This window comes from Littorina saxatilis, linkage group LG8 (assembly GCF_037325665.1).
Source record: "Littorina saxatilis isolate snail1 linkage group LG8, US_GU_Lsax_2.0, whole genome shotgun sequence".
Classification (NCBI taxonomy): Eukaryota; Metazoa; Mollusca; class Gastropoda; order Littorinimorpha; family Littorinidae; genus Littorina; species Littorina saxatilis.
The window spans coordinates 65,771,002-65,790,086 of record NC_090252.1 but is presented as its reverse complement, the minus strand read 5'-3'; the positions used below and the strand labels follow the sequence as shown (position 1 = coordinate 65,790,086).

Sequence of the window (19,085 nt, the reverse complement as noted above, 5' to 3'; positions counted from 1 at the left end):
CGCCACATTTATAACACCACAAAACGAGAAGATTGCCTAGATTATCTCACAGGGGATAACCGGCTATGAACTGGTAAGCTGGTTAACACTCGATTCAGCCTGCATTTTCCCATTTTACCACAAAGTTGTTGATCTCTGTCTGGATTAAAGGCGAGCTACTGCTTCTGCGATGACTAACTTTGCTTCAAAATGCATATTTTGAAGAAGGGTTTGCGTTTTCCCGCATTTAAATGTTAATACAATTGTATTGTATTGTATTGTATTGTATTGTATTGTTTATTTTAAAGATGAATGCAACCAGATTTAATCAAACATACACATGCTTTTCAGTACTGAAAGACAACTGTACACATTATCATTCTGACCATCACACTGCTACAGTTAACACACATACAACCGAACGTAATCAGACTCACACGTATTTTCAATCATTCACAGGTTACAGAACACTCACAAAGCGCACATGACGCAAAAATGAAAGAAAAAATTATTCTTTGCAATCTCATTTCAGTCCATTCAAAGACTAAAGAACATTGATAAAGCGTGCATGAAAAAAAGAAGAAAGTAACTCTTAGCAATGAAATTAGCAGCAGAAAAAATATCAGCTAATATAAAGGACAAACCAATAATACATACATGTACATATTGCCAAGTGTGAGACATGCAAATGTATTGTTTTGCTACAAACTATTATGTTGTAAAAGTGTGCAGTCCATAAGATACTGCGTACTTAATCAGCCATGTGCCTATTCATGGTAAACAATCCACCCCTAAATCAAAAGTAATGCAGTAGATACTTCCTTTCTTCTCCAGTGAGTTTCTAATTTTTACATGATAAAACAGAGCCATGAACGTCACTTCAATATTTGGTTTTGTAAATTGTAGTCTGTTTTATGACTGACTGGTAAAAGATAAATGCAAAACATAACACAAATGACTGTTAATGTAATGCGTCCTCACTGGTTAGCTTTGAGCCTTCCTCCAGCCAACGCCTTCAATACAGTGTTAGGGGGACTACTTGGAGAGGCAAGGTTTTGTATTGTTGTACACAATCTTGTCTGCAAAATGCGCACAGATAAATGAAAACCTTAAAACCACTTTTTGAGTCAATGATTGAAATCCAATAACAAGAAGAGCAAACGCTCGATCGAGTCACTTTCGCAGTTCTGAATATTATATGAGGCATCAGATGGACAGGAAGAAATTGCTATTCACAACACAATGAGTCACGTTCACATAAAATTTGAGCCCGGTCACTTTTATAGTTTCCGAGAAAAGCCCAACGTTAAGTTGTGTGTTGCCGAACAGAAAAGGCTAGTTATCTCCCTTGTTTTTCTGATAACGTTCGTAAAAGGCTACAGATGTAAATACTTTGATGTAAAGAATAATCCTACAAAGTTTCAATCACATCCGATGAACTTTGTCAAAGATATAAAATGTCTAATTTTTCCTTTGACGCTGACCTGTGACCTTGAAAAAGGTCAAAGGTCAACGAAACCATCGTTAAAGTGTAGAGGTCATTGGAGGTCACGACTAAACAAAATATGAGCCCGATCGCTTTGATAGTTTCCGAGAAAAGTCCAACGTTAAGGTGGTGTCTACGGACGGCCGGCCGGCCGGACAGACTAACACTGACCGATTACATAGTCACTTTTTCTCAAGTGACTCAAAAAGCAATCATGTGGAAAAAAAAGAAGCAAAAACGAAAGAAACAAAAACCTCAAATGAATTACTGAGCTAGTGAGTGATATCTAACAAATATCAATCATCTGCAAAAAAATGAAGAAATAAAAACACACCCTCAAACAACCGTCCAACCGTCCAAAGTAATGGGCAAAATCCAACCAAAAGCAATCTTGACAGTTTGAGTCAGAGCACCTACCCGCATACAGTGCCATCTTACAAAAAAGCGACATCCACATATATATATATATAAGTGATCACCAGTCATCATCATTTATCTGCTGTGTCTATTGTGTTCTTTCACTTTAGAGATCGATAGATTGAAATTCTTGTGAATGTCTTGTTTTGTGTATAGTTAAATGTTCCATAAACTAACATTTCTTGTTTTTTGATTTCTTATCTGCATTAGCTAGGTACCAACTCATAATCTGGGATTTGTAAACAAAAAAGAAAGCGAGTATTGAAACACACTTCAACTGATGTCAACCACTTATCTAAAACTGTAGTTGATTAGTTTTTTTCTGATTATTCCTGTATGCACTGCTGTAGCAATGTTCAAATAATGTGTCCAAGCTTCACAAGATTGATAAGAAGTCCTGAATCTCTTTTATGAACAAGTCAGGTGAATAAATACAATTAATCATGTTTAAGTTTCTGAGAATGTGGGTCTCTTTAAATCCATCCCAAACTACTTTGGCATAGTTTGCACACACACACACACGCACGCATACACGCACGTATGCACACACACACACACACAAACACAGTGTTGTCACATACATACACACACACAAACACACATATACACATACACGAACACAAACACACAAAGTCACACACACCTATTTCCGTCTAGTCCTTCTACTAGTTCTAGTCGGCAGGACAGGTGTTTTTTCTTTAGGCACCCTCAGGCTGGTGAGAGCCACGTCGCCCAGCATGTGCAGGTTTGCTTCCGCCGAATCTCCGTACTCCGCCACTCGCAACCCCAAGGCCTGCAAGTGGGAAGAGTCAGGCATGCTAACACTCTCCACACCCACACTCTGTTGCTCCCCTGTCTGTTCCACTGTACCAAACTCTTCAGTGTGGTCATAATTCTTATACACAGCATATGTTTCAGTACCCAAGCCTTGTACACTTGGAACCGAAACTTGTTCGGCTGCGTACACATTTCTTTGTCTGAACCCGTAAGCACTTGAAGACTGCACGCTTGTCAGTTCACTTTCCATATTGTTAACCCACGGACCAGTGTTTATCCTCATAATTCTGGTTTCAGCACCAAGAGCTGACGACTGCTCAATGAAAGACTGCTGTTCTTCATAAAGCCTTGCCCCAGTTCGTTCGTAGCCTCTCTGGGTTTGAAGTTCACCAGTCGATGATTCAGGCTTTGTCAAAGGCTCGTCCTGCCATTGTATCTCCACCATCTCTGGCGGGCACTCGTCTAAAAAGCTTTGCTGTGTCAAGGTCGCTCGTTTCCGCTTGGTCGGTGACCTTGACTGTCGCTTTCTTTTGCGGCTAGATTTTGCCACAACAGTGCCCTCATCTACTGAAAGGTTTCCAGAAGCAGCTTCAAGTCCTGAGTGGTTCGAATCTCTCACAGAAGAGTCAGTGTGTTGCAAGTCCGCTGACAGAGTACTGACTACGGCTGTCTCTGCTGAGTTTTCAGCATGCTCCACACCAGTTTCTTCACTTTGAGGTTTGTTCTTGCTTTCAGACCTGCGTCCGGATTTTCTTGTCCCAGATCCAGTAGTAGCCCTGTTTCTTTTCGCCCTGGCTTTACGGGCAGTCTTACTTTCCATTCCGTTTAATCCAGCGCTGTTTCTTTCAGCATCAGCATCATTTTCAGCATTGCTCGCTATCACCTCAGTATTACCTGCAAGTACGTCGGCATCACTTTCAGTTCTAACAGTCCTTTCACCATTCTCTGTGTTGTTCTCTGCACTGCCGACGGGACGATCAGACTCTTTACCGCCAGACTTTCTCTTCCTGGAAGACCTAGCTCTGGTCCGGTTCTTTCTCTTGGACGCCTTGATCGCCACGGGATTATTAGCATCATCAGTAGAGATGGGAGCAGGTTCACAACTATTCACATCAATCCTCAAACTGTTCCTCCCCTCTTCTTCTTCGCCGTTTTCACCATCATCGTCACCAGCATCGTCACTGTCTTGTGGTGGCGGCGCGGTGACGGAGGTGGTGACGATGCATTTCTTCTTGCGGCTCTTGGCCGGCACTGCAGCGGAGGTAACCTCACTGCCTTTACCGTTGGAGGCGGAGGGTTCGGTCACGTCCACACTCTCGTAGCGAACGGTCTGCAGACGCAGGAAGCCGTCGGAGTGCATCTTGTATCTGTAACACGCCAAGTTGGGTATCTGTTGGAACACTGTGTTAACAGTCAAAATTAAAATCTTTGCTCATGAAAGTTTTGGTGCTGCACAGCTTCATTTCAAACAGATATCTTCACAAAAGTGTCTTCTTTCCAGATGCTTATATTTGTTAATCAAATTTGACCCCAAAAAAGAATGCCAAGTAATTATGTATTGTATTTACCTTCAAGCACTATCAGCAAAGCACAGGGATCGCGTTTACGCACGATGTTTGCGTATTTGACGCATTTTAAAAGTCGCTGACGCGTTTTTTTCGCCGCGCCGCGTAAGCCATACGCAAAAATATTGTAACTTTTTCTTGTCTTTACGCAGCGCTTTTGCTCTGAAGGCCTGTCCAGACACTCCCGGCCGACCCTGTCCACATTTGACTTATGCTCAAAACGGCCCCGTTGGGCGCGCCGCAGCGTGCAATGATCGCGAAGCGTTATTTGCAGAAGAATAGCGCGTGTTCTAATTTCTATGACACAGACATAGAACGACGGAAATTTGACCAATCAGAGCAAACCAGAGCGATGACGTCAGCCGCTCGCGGCGCGGCAGTCGAATGCAACTGAACCTTCTTGTCAGGTGACCCGCTCCACTGATACCGCGTTGTGAAAAAAATCGTCGATGTGTGGCCACTCGGCAATTCCCGCGCGACGCACAAAACGGCCTGCGGCGCATATACCGTAAAACGGCGTCCAAATCTGGTCGGCCCTTGACTGAATAATCACCCGATCCTGAAACTGACTATAGGGCTCGAGAAGTGACGACACACATGAAATCTGCGCGTCAAAACTAAAGTCCGTTTCTTTTTGCATCGAAGTATCGCAAACGAACGTAACGAGGGTATTACCAGATAATGTCTTGTCGGATAATGAAACAGACATTAGCTGCTCTCCCATCTCGCGCTTCCAAAAGGCGGAAAGTGTGTCTAGTCGTATTAGAGCGGGAAACAAACTCGCAAGGCCCGAAGGTTGGAGACAGCAGGGGTGTTATTCGACAGGCGTGCGCGGAGTTCGACAGGAAAACTCGCCGTATTTAGGTAAGGAGTGTCTTTAAGTCTTTCGTGCGTGTTTTGTTTGTGTCTGTACGTGTTTTCGTAGTACGCAAAAATATTGGTCCGTGACGCGTTTTTTTCGTTTCGTTGCGTATGACTTACGCGTTTTTTAAAAAGCTAGCGCGATCCCTGAAAGCATTATTTAAATGACAATTACATTGTTCTTTCTCTGAACAAGAACAATTCTGTCTGGTTTGAGGCGTTTGTATAACCCTCAACTTGCCCTTTGGTTTTGTAAGTTGAAGAAAGAGACTCCTTGAGTGAAGTGTGCCGCAACAATCATAATTCATACGCAAAATCAAATAACAACTAACATTACCCGCTTTAACAACAAAGTAATTAAGACATACAATGTACCCTCACGGCTGTTCCCAGGGATTCATTGCTGCCTCCTTAGCTGCAGGCAGGCTGAGCTATTTTTAGCACCCACCCTTCCCCCACAGCACAGATAACACATGAGCTTGGTGCCAGCCACTGATAGGTTACCTCTGCCGGTATAGCACGGAAGCATTTGGGTAAAACAAGCAAGCAAGCGTAACTGCGTGCTGGCTGCAGCTGTTGGTAGTCAAATGATTCCCTCTGCCTTGGTTATTTTTAACTCAACCTTTCCACAACTAAAACGCAAGCCAGGAACAGCTGTGCCCTAGGCCCTTCCCCAACACTCACAATGACAAGCACACAACCTGGCACTATCATCTCCCCTTCTGAGACATCACCATACCCCTCTCTCCTACTGCTATCCTCCAAACACTCACAATGACAAGCACACAACCTGGCACTAGCATCTCCCCTTCTGAGACATCACCATACCCCTCTCTCCTACTGCTATCCTCCAAACAGGGGTTGGCCTTGCTGAACACTCAAACTGTTCCACAACAAACTATCAAAGAGCTCTCTTGGTTGCTTCAGTTGCAGCATCTTTCTCACTAACATTTCCCGGGAACAGATTACTTCCAATTCAGTAAGGGGGCGACTATCCTCAACCCGGCGGGTCCCCAGGTGGCGGATAGGGGAACGGCCCCTATATATGGGGGCCAGCTGCGAATATAGACTAAGCAGTCCTGGACTAACTAGCGGCGTCTCTACCAGGACGGGGTGGGTTGGCAGATGGCACTGACAACCCTATAAAATGCCCTACGTGTCCAATGACAGTTACACCATGCGAGTAAGAGCCGCATTAAAAGCTCTAGCCCCGGGGTGGGACCCCCGGTAAGAAATCCCCCATGTGTTCCCAGGGTTAGGTTTTGGAGCCAGGAACTAAGGGCGGGGTAACTCCGAAGGGCTGAAGTCGGAGGATCTGGGCTAACAGGCGCACCTTAACCAACCATTGATCCACGCAAATCTCAACAAGAAGAGCAAACGCTCGATCGAGTCACTTTCGCAGTTCTGAATATTATATGAGGCATCAGATGGACAGGAAGAAATTGCTATTCACAACACAATGAGTCACGTTCACATAAAATTTGAGCCCGGTCACTTTTATAGTTTCCGAGAAAAGCCCAACGTTAAGTTGTGTGTTGCCGAACAGAAAAGGCTAGTTATCTCCCTTGTTTTTCTGATAACGTTCGTAAAAGGCTACAGATGTAAATACTTTGATGTAAAGAATAATCCTACAAAGTTTCAATCACATCCGATGAACTTTGTCAAAGATATAAAATGTCTAATTTTTCCTTTGACGCTGATCTGTGACCTTGAAAAAGGTCAAAGGTCAACGAAACCATCGTTAAAGTGTAGAGGTCATTGGAGGTCACGACTAAACAAAATATGAGCCCGATCGCTTTGATAGTTTCCGAGAAAAGTCCAACGTTAAGGTGGTGTCTACGGACGGCCGGCTGGACAGACTAACACTGACCGATTACATAGAGTCACTTTTTCTCAAGTGACTCAAAAATGAAATATTGACAGTAGCGAACGACAAGAAGAAGTCACTAACATTTCCAAGTCTATTACCAGGCAGTATTTGGTGTACTACAAGCATTTCAGACTTTGTTCCAATACAAGGCGAGTTGTTGTATACAGTGAAAGACCTTCTAAGACCTCCAATAATCTGACAAAATCAGGTCTTAAACAAGAGGGAGTCTTAAAAGGGGGTTTCACTGTACAACAAACATTCAGACACTGCAGACGCTGCAGCAGGTCACTCAGAAATGTAGTAACTGTGTAGTAACTGTGTATCAACCCGCTGGAATGCAGGCGTTAGATGGACGTTACAGGAAGCAACTGAAGCTAACAGTCTGAGCGGATATGTCCGTACCTGGTCAGATAGAGCCATATGAGTGGGTACGGATATATCCGTACCTGGGAGACAATGAGTTAAGGATGTCAAATCAAAGTCTGACACGCTTCCCTGTGAAAGTCTCCCCGCTCCCAGTAACAACATGGTAACAACTCTTGTTTTCAACCAACAACATGGTAACAACTCTTGTTTTCAACCAACAACATGGTAACAACTCTTGTTTTCAACCAACAACATGGTAACAACTCTTGTTTTCAACCAACAACATGGTAACAACTCTTGTTTTCAACCAACAACATGGTAACAACTCTTGTTTTCAACCAACAACATGGTAACAACTCTTGTTTTCAACCAACAACATGGTAACAACTCTTGTTTTCAACCAACAACATGGTAACAACTCTTGTTTTCAACCAACAACATGGTAACAACTCTTGTTTTCAACCAACAACATGGTAACAACTCTTGTTTTCAACCAACAACAGAAACGCAAGACGTACTTGAACCTGCTGTGACCGGGCGGCCACTGGAAGTGGTGTTTCTTCTTGAGGTGAAAGGTGAGAGAGTAGCCGCGGTGGAACACCCGGCTACACACGTGACACCTGTAGCGCGTCGAATCCACATCCATGTTCTGTGGACACATGTCATCATGATAAACATTAGCAGGGAAGGCCAGACAGTGGACACCCCCTTATAAGACCCCCAATTTAATGAATATCTTCTTCTTCTTCTGCGTTCGTGGGCTGAAACTCCCACGTACACTCGTGTTTTTTGCATGAGTGGAATTTTACGTGTATGACCGTTTTTTACCCCGCCATTTAGGCAGCCATACACCGTTTTCGGAGGAAGCATGCTGGGTATTTTCGTGTTTCTATAACCCACCGAACTCTGACATGGATTACAGGATCTTTTTCGTGCGCACTTGGTCTTGTGCTTGCGTGTACACACGGGGGTGTTCGGACACCGAGGAGAGTCTGCACACAAAGTTGACTCTGAGAAATAAATCTCTCGCTGAACGTGGAGACGAACTCACGCTGACAGCGGCCAACTGGATACAAATCCAGTGCGCTACCGACTGAGCTACATCCCCACCCCCGTTTAATGAATATAATATCCCCACCCGTTTTTATCATTATATTTAGTCAAGTTTTGACTAAATATTTTAACATCGAGGGGGAATCGAAACGAGGGTCGTGGTGTATGTGCGTGCGTGTGTGTGTAAGTGTGTGTGTGTGTGTGTCTGTGTGTGTGTGTAGAGCGATTCAGACTAAACTACTGGACCGATCTTTATGAAATTTGACATGAGAGTTCCTGGGTATGAAATCCCCGAACGTTTTTTTCATTTTTTTGATAAATGTCTTTGATGACGTCATATCCGGCTTTTCGTGAAAGTTGAGGCGGCACTGTCACGCCCTCATTTTTCAACCAAATTGGTTGAAATTTTGGTCAAGTAATCTTCGACGAAGCCCGGACTTCGGTATTGCATTTCAGCTTGGTGGCTTAAAAATTAATTAATGACTTTGGTCATTAAAAATCGGAAAATTGTAAAAAAAAATAAAAATTTATAAAACGATCCAAATTTACGTTTATCTTATTCTCCATCATTTGCTGATTCCAAAAACATATAAATATGTTATATTCGGATTAAAAACAAGCTCTGAAAATTAAATATATAAAAATTATTATCAAAATTAAATTGTCCAAATCAATTTAAAAACACTTTCATCTTATTCCTTGTCGGTTCCTGATTCCAAAAACATATAGATATGATATGTTTGGATTAAAAACACGCTCAGAAAGTTAAAACAAAGAGAGGTACAGAAAAGCGTGCTATCCTTCTTAGCGCAACTACTACCCCGCTCTTCTTGTCAATTTCACTGCCTTTGCCATGAGCGGTGGACTGACGATGTTACGAGTATACGGTCTTGCTGAAAAATGGCATTGCGTTCAGTTTCATTCTGTGAGTTTGACAGCTACTTGACTAAATATTGTATTTTCGCCTTATGCGACTTGTTTGTTCATTTTTTCGATTAATGTCCTTGATGACGTCATATCCGGCTATTTGTGAAAGTTGAGGCAGCACTGTCACGCTCTCAATTTTGAAGCAAATTGGTTGACATTTTGGTGAAGTAATCTTCGACGAAGCCCGGACTATGGTATTACATTTCAGCTTAGAGGCTTAAAAACTAATTAATAAGTTTGCTCATTAAAGTTGTCATTAAAATCGAATTTTCACCAACAGATTTATAAATGATTACATCGTATTTCTCAATTTCTCCTGAATTGAAAAATATATACATATGTCATGTTTACTCTTAAAATGTGCTCAGAATGACAGAAAAGAGGTGAAGTAAGTACTGCGTCTGCACGCTACCCATTACATTTCACAGCGTCTGAATGACCTGGACGCTCAGAATAAACATTATGTTTGACATAGTTAAATGTTTTGTACAGAGGACGATTCACACTGTAAGCCATTTCCTGAGGAAACAGGAACAAGTGTTCTCCCTTCAGACACTGCTGAACTGTAAATCTGATGTTGTAATATGTATAGGTTACAACACGAGTGGTTTTTTATATGGCTTGTATTTCAGTCAAGACCCAGCGGATGAATATCATCGGGAGACACGAGCCTTTGGCGAGTGGCTCTCGATTGATATTCCCGCTGGGTCTTGACTGAAATACAAGCCATATAAAAAACCACGAGTGTTGTAATCTGTATATCCCATTCTACCATCAAACACAAAGTGTAGACTACTAGCGGCACTTTTGCGATCTGTGGAGTGTGAAACAGTGTTTTCAGCGAGACATGGCCTTTTTGCAACCTTAAACTAAGTGACCGTCGCTGAAAAAATAAAACGAATGAGTGCATCTATAAGTACGCGGTAACACTACTTTCAGACCGTTTAAAAGCGTTAAGTAAAGGTTCATAAGTTGCAAGAAAGTAATGAAGTCGTATAGAAATCCATTTAGTTGAAGCGCACAATTCTTTTGCGTTTCAGGTCGGCGGAACGGGGAAACCGGTTTGGCCCCCATTTGGCTTACTCGACTCGATTCAGAATCGATTCCACGTTGTTTTTTTCGAACGCATTATTATACAATTAGTCTTATTGACAGAGAAGCAAATTTTAGGGAACACATATGTAGATTTAACCATTTGCTCCCTATTTGAAATGTATCTACATGATAAACTGTTTTGCGAGTGTGTTTGCATGAACCTAAACTGGTATTGATGCGATGAAAACAGGACCCAAGTCTGTCACCGCCGCTTGATTGCATTTTGAAAGAATATGACTGGATTACGGAAAAATACACACATGTTAAGTTCTTAGATACCTTCATCGCCAATGTGGACTTACTGCAGAGCCAGGCAAAAGAGTAGACTTGCTCGCAAAACACGTGAAACAGCTGATGATAGCGAAGCCCAACCGTGCCAGGTAAGGACGGTCTGACAGATTCTCAAAAGTCGTCTGCTAACGAAGCAAGGGGAGGGTACTCGTGTTTTTGTTTTGGTTCGCTAGCATCTGGTTATCTTGTAAGTTGAATGTTCGTTTTTTCCCACCTGCATTGCTTTCATAATGAAAGAAACGTTTGCTTATTGCATCTCATACATCAGATCAGTTCTGAGATTCATTTTTGCGTGCAACTGATATGGTTTTCTGAGCCGTGCAATACGATTTTGGAACTTCATACAAATGTGTCACATTGTTCGGCGCGAGGTCAAAGGTCGGGAGCAAAGTAGTTCTTCGCCCAAATCGGAATCTGCACTATCATATATTTTTTTGAGTCCATGATGTATTTATTGAGCTATAAAAATACAACATATATACCCATACTGAAGTAACAGAGACAAAAAAGGGAGGTCATGGGATATAATGATATACAGCACACTCGAACTAAGCATCCTCAGTGTGTGTGCAGTGTGTGTACAGTGTGTGTACAGTGTGTGTACAGTGTGTGTACAGTGCAACGCTTCATTTCAACACTTCCCTTCTTTTCAGACCTGTTTATTTCTCTACATTTTCTGTTCGTGATGTCTTTAAATTTACCTCTTTTATAAAAAATAAAAATAAAAATATATAAAAAATAAATAAAGGGCGGGGATGTAGCTTAGTCGGTAGCGCGCTGGATTTGTATCCAGTTGGCCACTGTCAGCGTGAGTTCGTCCCCACGTTCGGCGAGAGATTTATTTCTCAGAGTCAACTTTGTGTGCAGACTCTCCTCGGTGTCCGAACACCCCCGTGTGTACACGCAAGCACAAGACCAAGTGCGCACGAAAAAGATCCTGTAATCGTAAATCCATGTCAGAGTTCGGTGGGTTATAGAAACACGAAAATACCCAGCATGCTTCCTCCGAAAGCGGCGTATGGCTGCCTAAATGGCAGGGTAAAAACGGCCATACACGTAAAAGCCGTGGGAGTTTCAGCCCATGAACGAACAAACGAACAAACAAACAAAAAAACAAACAAACCTATTTTATAAGACTCCCTTCTTTTTAAGACCTCAGTTTCTCAGTGTTTATGAATATCACGTGAATCGGATGCTTCCTGAAATACTGATCTGAAAGAGACAGCCAGAAGAAGAGGATCAAAGGAAGTGTACAGACCTGATGGTGTTTCTTGAAGTACAGGTCCAGACTGCTATAGGAGAGAGGACAGTGAGCGATGTGACAGTAACAGGTGGATCAAGTGTACAGACCTGATGGTGTTTCTTGAAGTGCAGGTCCAGACTGCTGTAGGACCGGGCGGAGAAGGGACAGTGAGGGATGTGACAGGTGAACTGGTCCTCCACGTTGTGGCTGTCCAGGTGTTTACGCAGGTCGTACGATGACTTGGCGCTGAAAACGTATGGACTGCTATTAATCTACATTTTCTTCATCTGCTCCTCCTTCAGAGGAGGAAGAGGTGGAGGGGGAGGGGAGGGGAGGGGAGGGGAGGGGAGGGGGAGGGGGTTTGTGGGTTAGAAAAAGAATGAATAAAAAAACAAGAAAGGTAGGTTGTTGGAACGTTTGTTATTGACAAAACAATACATTCACAGATATTTCGACCCAACGGTCTTTTAAGTGAACAGACAAACAAATATTCACACAAAACTTATCTTGATAGAATCAGTTTTCGCCGACTCGTCAGGAAGCCGAGCGAATGAAAGGTTAGAAAAAGAGACGCACATAGACAGGTGTTTATACAGATCATAGGACAACTTTGTGCTGAAAGCATGAAGAATATTTTCATGGTACATGTAACGTCCTTCCCTTGTTGAACGTGTCGGTAAATCCCAATAGATCTAAATCCCCATAGATCTAAATCACCACGGATCTAAATCACCACAGATCTAAATCCCCATAGATCTAAATCCCCATAGATCTAAATCGCCACAGATCTAAATCACCACGGATCTAAATCACCACAGTTCTAAATCCCCACAGATCTAAATCACCATAGATCTAATTCACCATGGATCTAAATCACCATGGATCGAAATCACCATGGATCTAAATCACCATGGATCTAAATCACCATAGATCTAAATCACCATAGATCTAAATCACTATAAATCTAAATCACCACAGATCTAAATCACCACAGATCTAAATCACCACGGATCGAAATCACCATGGATCTAAATCACCATGGATCTAAATCACCATAGATCTAAATCACTATAAATCTAAATCATCACAGATCTAAATCACCACAGATCTAAATCACTATAGATCTAAATCACCACAGATCTAAATCACCACAGATCTAAATCACCACAGATCTAAATCACCACAGTGATTATAGATCTAAATCCCCACAGATCTAAATCCCCACAGATCTAAATCACCATAGATCTAAATCCCCACAGATCTAAATCACTATAGATCTAAATCACCACAGATCTAAATCCCCATGGATGTGTTAAGGCTTTCAGATGGGATAAGAGCATCATTCAGCTTGGGACACCCTCAAAACACAAACAATACAACAAATCTACAGCCTTGCTTCCTTCTACACGCCCAGTCAACATTTGCTGGTCAATTCATTCCATCATTGACTTCTGTGCCGAGTCAACATTTGCTGCTCAATTCATTCCATAATTGACTTCTGTGCCGAGTCAACATTTGCTGGTCAATTCATTCCATCATTGACTTCTGTGCCGAGTCAACATTTGCTGGTCAATTCATTCCATCATTGACTTCTGTGCCGAGTCAACATTTGCTGGTCAATTCATTCCATCATTGACTTCTGTGCCGAGTCAACATTTGCTGGTCAATTCATTCCATCATTGACTTCTGTGCCGAGTCAACATTTGCTGGTCAATTCATTCCATCATTGACTTCTGTGCCGAGTCAACATTTGCTGGTCAATTCATTCCATCATTGACTTCTGTGCCGAGTCAACATTTGCTGGTCAATTCATTCCATCATTGACTTCTGTGCCGAGTCAACATTTGCTGGTCAATTCATTCCATCATTGACTTCTGTGCCGAGTCAACATTTGCTGGTCAATTCATTCCATCATTGACTTCTGTGCCGAGTCAACATTTGCTGGTCAATTCATTCCATCATTGACTTCTGTGCCGAGTCAACATTTGCTGGTCAATTCATTCCATCATTGACTTCTGTGCCGAGTCAACATTTGCTGGTCAATTCATTCCATCATTGACTTCTGTGCCGAGTCAACATTTGCTGGTCAATTCATTCCATCATTGACTTCTGTGCCGAGTCAACATTTGCTGGTCAATTCATTCCATCATTGACTTCTGTGCCGAGTCAACATTTGCTGTCAATTCATTCCATAATTGACTCCTTTGTCAATCAGTGAAATAAATTCAGGAAAACATTTTCACCCTGAAAAAGGAAACAGCAACACTGCTAATGTTTGGTGGAAGGATGCTCTTGTTATTCCATGGGAAAGCCTGGATAGACACACAACGACACACAAAGAGGGCGTTTTGTCTTGGTCCTTGACAGACACACGACACACAAAGAGGGCGTTTTGTCTTGGTCCTTGACACACACACGACACACAAAGAGGGCGTTTTGTCTTGGTCCTTGACAGACACATGACACACAAAGAGGGCGTTTTGTCTTGGTCCTTGACAGACACACGACACACAAAGAGGGCGTTTTGTCTTGGTCCTTGACAGACACACGACACACAAAGAGGGCGTTTTGTCTTGGTCCTTGACAGACACACGACACACAAAGAGGGCGTTTTGTCTTGGTCCTTGACAGACACACGACACACAAAGAGGGCGTTTTGTCTTGGTCCTTGACAGACACACGACACACAAAGAGGGCGTTTTGTCTTGGTCCTTGACAGACACACGACACACAAAGAGGGCGTTTTGTCTTGGTCCTTGACAGACACACGACACACAAAGAGGGCGTTTTGTCTTGGTCCTTGACAGACACACGACACACAAAGAGGGCGTTTTGTCTTGGTCCTTGACACACACACGACACACAAAGAGGGCGTTTTGTCTTGGTCCTTGACAGACACACGACACACAAAGAGGGCGTTTTGTCTTGGTCCTTGACAGACACACGACACACAAAGAGGGCGTTTTGTCTTGGTCCTTGACAGACACACGACACACAAAGAGGGCGTTTTGTCTTGGTCCTTGACAGACACACGACACACAAAGAGGGCGTTTTGTCTTGGTCCTTGACAGACACACGACACACAAAGAGGGCGTTTTGTCTTGGTCCTTGACAGACACACGACACACAAAGAGGGCGTTTTGTCTTGGTCCTTGACAGACACATGACACACAAAGAGGGCGTTTTGTCTTGGTCCTTGACACACACACGACACACAAAGAGGGCGTTTGCTAGACTGTTTGTGTTATGCAGCACTCCTCAAGGTTCAGACTGAAAAGCTTTCAGTGCCAGACACGCGCAAAAGCCGATTTTACTCTTGCCTGAGTGCCGATCATTTAGGCTTTAATGAGGTGGACCAATCAAACACACACACACACACAAAAACACAAACACTCACACACACACACACACACTCACTAACAAATACACACATAGCTATCGAGGGAGATTCTGTTGAAATTTAGCATTTGAAAGGAGTATTTTGGCTCTCTCCTTGAGAAAAAAGGAGCATTTCCCAGGTAAGTCCGTTTCCTGAACCAAGGACTCCAACACATCCCCCCTTCAGATTCAGCCCTGCACACCCACACACACTCAGGGCCAACACATCCCCCCTTTAGATCTAGCCCTGCACACCCACACACACTCAGGGCCAACACATCCCCCCTTTAGATCTAGCCCTGCACACCCACACACACTCAGGGCCAACACATCCCCCCTTCAGATCTAGCCCTGCACACCCACAATCACTCAGGGCCAACACATCCCCCCTTTAGATCTAGCCCTGCACACCCACACACACTCAGGGCCAACACATCCCCCCTTCAGATCTAGCCCTGCACACCCACAATCACTCAGGGCCAACACATCCCCCCTTTAGATCTAGCCCTGCACACCCACACACACTCAGGGCCAACACATCCCCCCTTTAGATCTAGCCCTGCACACCCACACACACTCAGGGCCAACACATCCCCCCTTTAGATCTAGCCCTGCACACCCACACACACTCAGGGCCAACACATCCCCCCTTCAGATGCAGCCCTGCACACCCACACACACTCAGGGCCAACCAGCCAGCAAACCAGACCCTACCTAAACTCGCAGTGTCCACACTTGAAAGGTTTCTCTTCAGCACTGACAAACACACAGACAGTACAGGCATAGAGACAGACCAACAAACACACACACAGACAGACAGACCATACCTAAACTCACAATGTTCACACTTGAATGGCTTTTCATGTGGTTCATCAGTGCTAACAAACAGAACAACAGGCACACAGACAGAACAACAAACACACAGACAGACACAAAGACTGCCCAACAAACACACACACAGACAGCCAGACCATACCTAAACTCGCAGTGCCCACACTTGAAAGGCTTTTCATCTGAGTGTCTGTAGCGCATGTGGTTTCTGAGGGCTGACGGACAGGGGCACGTCATGTCGCACAGCGGACACTTGTAATGGTTCACTGAAATCACAGCCATCAGTCTGGGTTAGATGTATTTAGTTACAGTTAATGCTAATAAACATCTAACCGTCTGTAGCCTTGGTTAAAAGCGTATGTGAGAGAGAGAGAGAGAAACATTGAAACATTGAAACATTGAACTTTATTACAGGAAAGATAGCATTAGGTCCGTAGGACCTTTCTTACAGCTAGTCCTGATCTAAGCAAAATGGTTATAATCGAAATGGGAATACATAGGAACAAACTTTTTATGATGAAACGCAGACACACGCAATAATAGTAATATAAGAATAAGATCATTTTTTATCGACATGTGATATACAGATATACAACCATACATTATCAGAACACACACACACACATATATATACACGCACACGCACACGCACACACACACAGAAGATCAACTAACTTATAAGGCAAGCCAACATAACACGACACACTAACCAAATAAAGGATCAGGTAGCAAAGTTCATGACCTAATATATACCATCTTAGATTATGAAGGAATCGCCATGCCAATATAAAATGCAGTAATACTATCTTAGATACTAGAAGGAGTAATACACGAGAATGTATTCTTATCACACCAAGTTGACGCAAGACACATACATGCACATTTTCAGAAGGATAAAAGGCACACATACGTTTGAGCAACCAGGCACATTACATTAAAGTGATGTTTGAATGTATTTTTGCAGATGTGTTTTGAATGTTTTAAGGTTACTGGTCGATTTTAAGCATGTAGGTAGGGAGTTCCAGACATAAGCTCCCGAGTATGAAAGACTAGTTTTAAATATGTCAATGCGTGGCTTCGGGCAGGCCAGATTATGCTTGAAAGTGGAATACCGAGAAGGTGTTGATTGAAACAAGTGAGTTAGATATTCGGGTGCTTGGTCATGTAGGATCTTGTGCATGAAAACTGATTTATTAAATAAAAGCTGTTGTTTAAGTTGAGGTATATTGAGGGCTGTCAGTTTTGCGTCAGTAGTTAGTGATGGGTCAGGCAGAATGAGTTTAGCTGACCTACGATGACGAGAATTTATAGTTTTGAATAATGCATCACTACAGCCATCCCAGATGACAGAGGCATAATCAATGTGAGGTTTGATGTGGGCGTTGTAGAACATTTTTCGGGCGTCTAAAGTTATGACTGACTGAAGTTTTGAAAGTAGGAATAAATTTCTTGAAACGCGTTTACACAGATGTTCAATGTGGGAATGCCACCTAAGCTTATCATCGATAATCACGCCTAGCAGTTTGTGTTCGCTAACCTTTTCTATTGAGTTTCCGTTGATGGTGAGATCTAGTGAGAGGGGGGACAACTGATGCTTCTGGCGCGTTGTAATTACCATTGATTTAGATTTCAGAGGGTTTAGGACCATGTTGTTTTCAGAGCACCATTGTGAGATGTCTCTAAGGGTGTGCTGAAGAGATTGTTGAATATTTTCAAGACGTCTATTTTGTGTCCGTAGTGTTGTGTCATCAGCGAGCATGTGGCATTCTACTGAGTTGTCAGAGAAGTGAAGTGGAAGGTCATTAACGTAAATACAGAAAAGAATAGGACCTAAGACAGAGCCCTGGGGTACTCCATATAACACGGACTCCTCTCTTGAGTACGCACCATGTACATAGACTTGTTGCGATCGGTTTTCAAGGAAAGACTGAAAGAAAGACAGAGAGTCAGATCCATTGAGATATAGTGATAATTTGTTGAGGAGAATTTTATGATCAACGAGGTCAAAGGCCTTAGAAAAATCTAAGTATACGACCCCAGAGAGCTGGGAGGAATTTATGGCTGACAGACATTTGTCTGTCAAAAGCGAGAGCGCAGTAGAACATGAGTGGTTACTGCGGAAACCAGACTGCAAGGGGTGGAAAAGGGCCAAACGGTCCATGTATTTTGTGAGATTAATGTGAATATGTCTTTCAAGAAGCTTTGATAGTACTGAGAGTAAGGAAATAGGGCGGTAGTTGCTAATATCAGAAGTGTTTTTGGATTTGGGGAGAGGAATAACTTTAGCTTTCTTTAGTGCTTGCGGAAAGGTGTTGCGCTGTATGCAGAGATTAAAGATATATGTGAGAGAGTCAACTGTGTAAGGAAGGGAGAGTTTTAATAAGTGGTTGCTGATTTCATCAAGTCCTGAAGATTTTTTGTTCTGAAGTTGTGAAATCAGTCGTCCTAATTCGTGCACTGCAATGGGTGGGATTTGAAAGGGTGCTTTATTCGCCGTCTTTTGTTTGCAGTAGAGGGATAGATTGTCAGAGTTGTTGGGAGAGGCATTGTCAGGGTTGCTAAGAGAGGTAGCTACAGACGAAAAGTGAGAGTTAAAGATGTCTGGCGTTAAGTGACGGGGGATCTGGGTGGAGTTAGAGGTGGAACCTCTGATGAGTGAATTTAGTGCACGCCAGATCTGCGAGATATCCCGGTTATTCTCAACGAGTTTATTAAAGTAAGCTTTCTTTGAGTCACGAACCATGTTTTTTAACCTATTTCTAGCTGTTTTATAATCTTGGAACTGTTTAGCTTTTTTTAACAGGTCACGCTGATCCATGGCTTCAGTTATTTTATTGGACATCCAGGGTGGAAGTTTAGGATGTTTTACTCTCATTTTCTTTATAGGTGCGTGCTTGTTTATTATAGGTAGTAGGGTGTCATACCAACATTCTAATGCTTGATCAG

The 19,085-nt window shown here is 42.9% G+C and overlaps 1 protein-coding gene across 1 annotated transcript in view; it reads right to left on the bottom strand.

The window, feature by feature from the left end:
• Positions 1–475: 475 nt before the first annotated feature.
• LOC138974178 (uncharacterized) overlaps positions 476–19,085 on the bottom strand; it is a 64,194-nt gene continuing 45,584 nt past the window's right edge. The window contains exons 8-11 of the mRNA XM_070346882.1: positions 16,285–16,405; positions 12,038–12,176; positions 7,840–7,970; positions 476–4,026 (exon numbers count right to left, since the gene is read on the bottom strand). Coding sequence (XP_070202983.1) covers positions 2,526–4,026; positions 7,840–7,970; positions 12,038–12,176; positions 16,285–16,405 — 1,892 coding nt within the window. The 3' untranslated portion in view covers positions 476–2,525. The remainder of the gene's footprint in view (positions 4,027–7,839; positions 7,971–12,037; positions 12,177–16,284; positions 16,406–19,085) is intronic.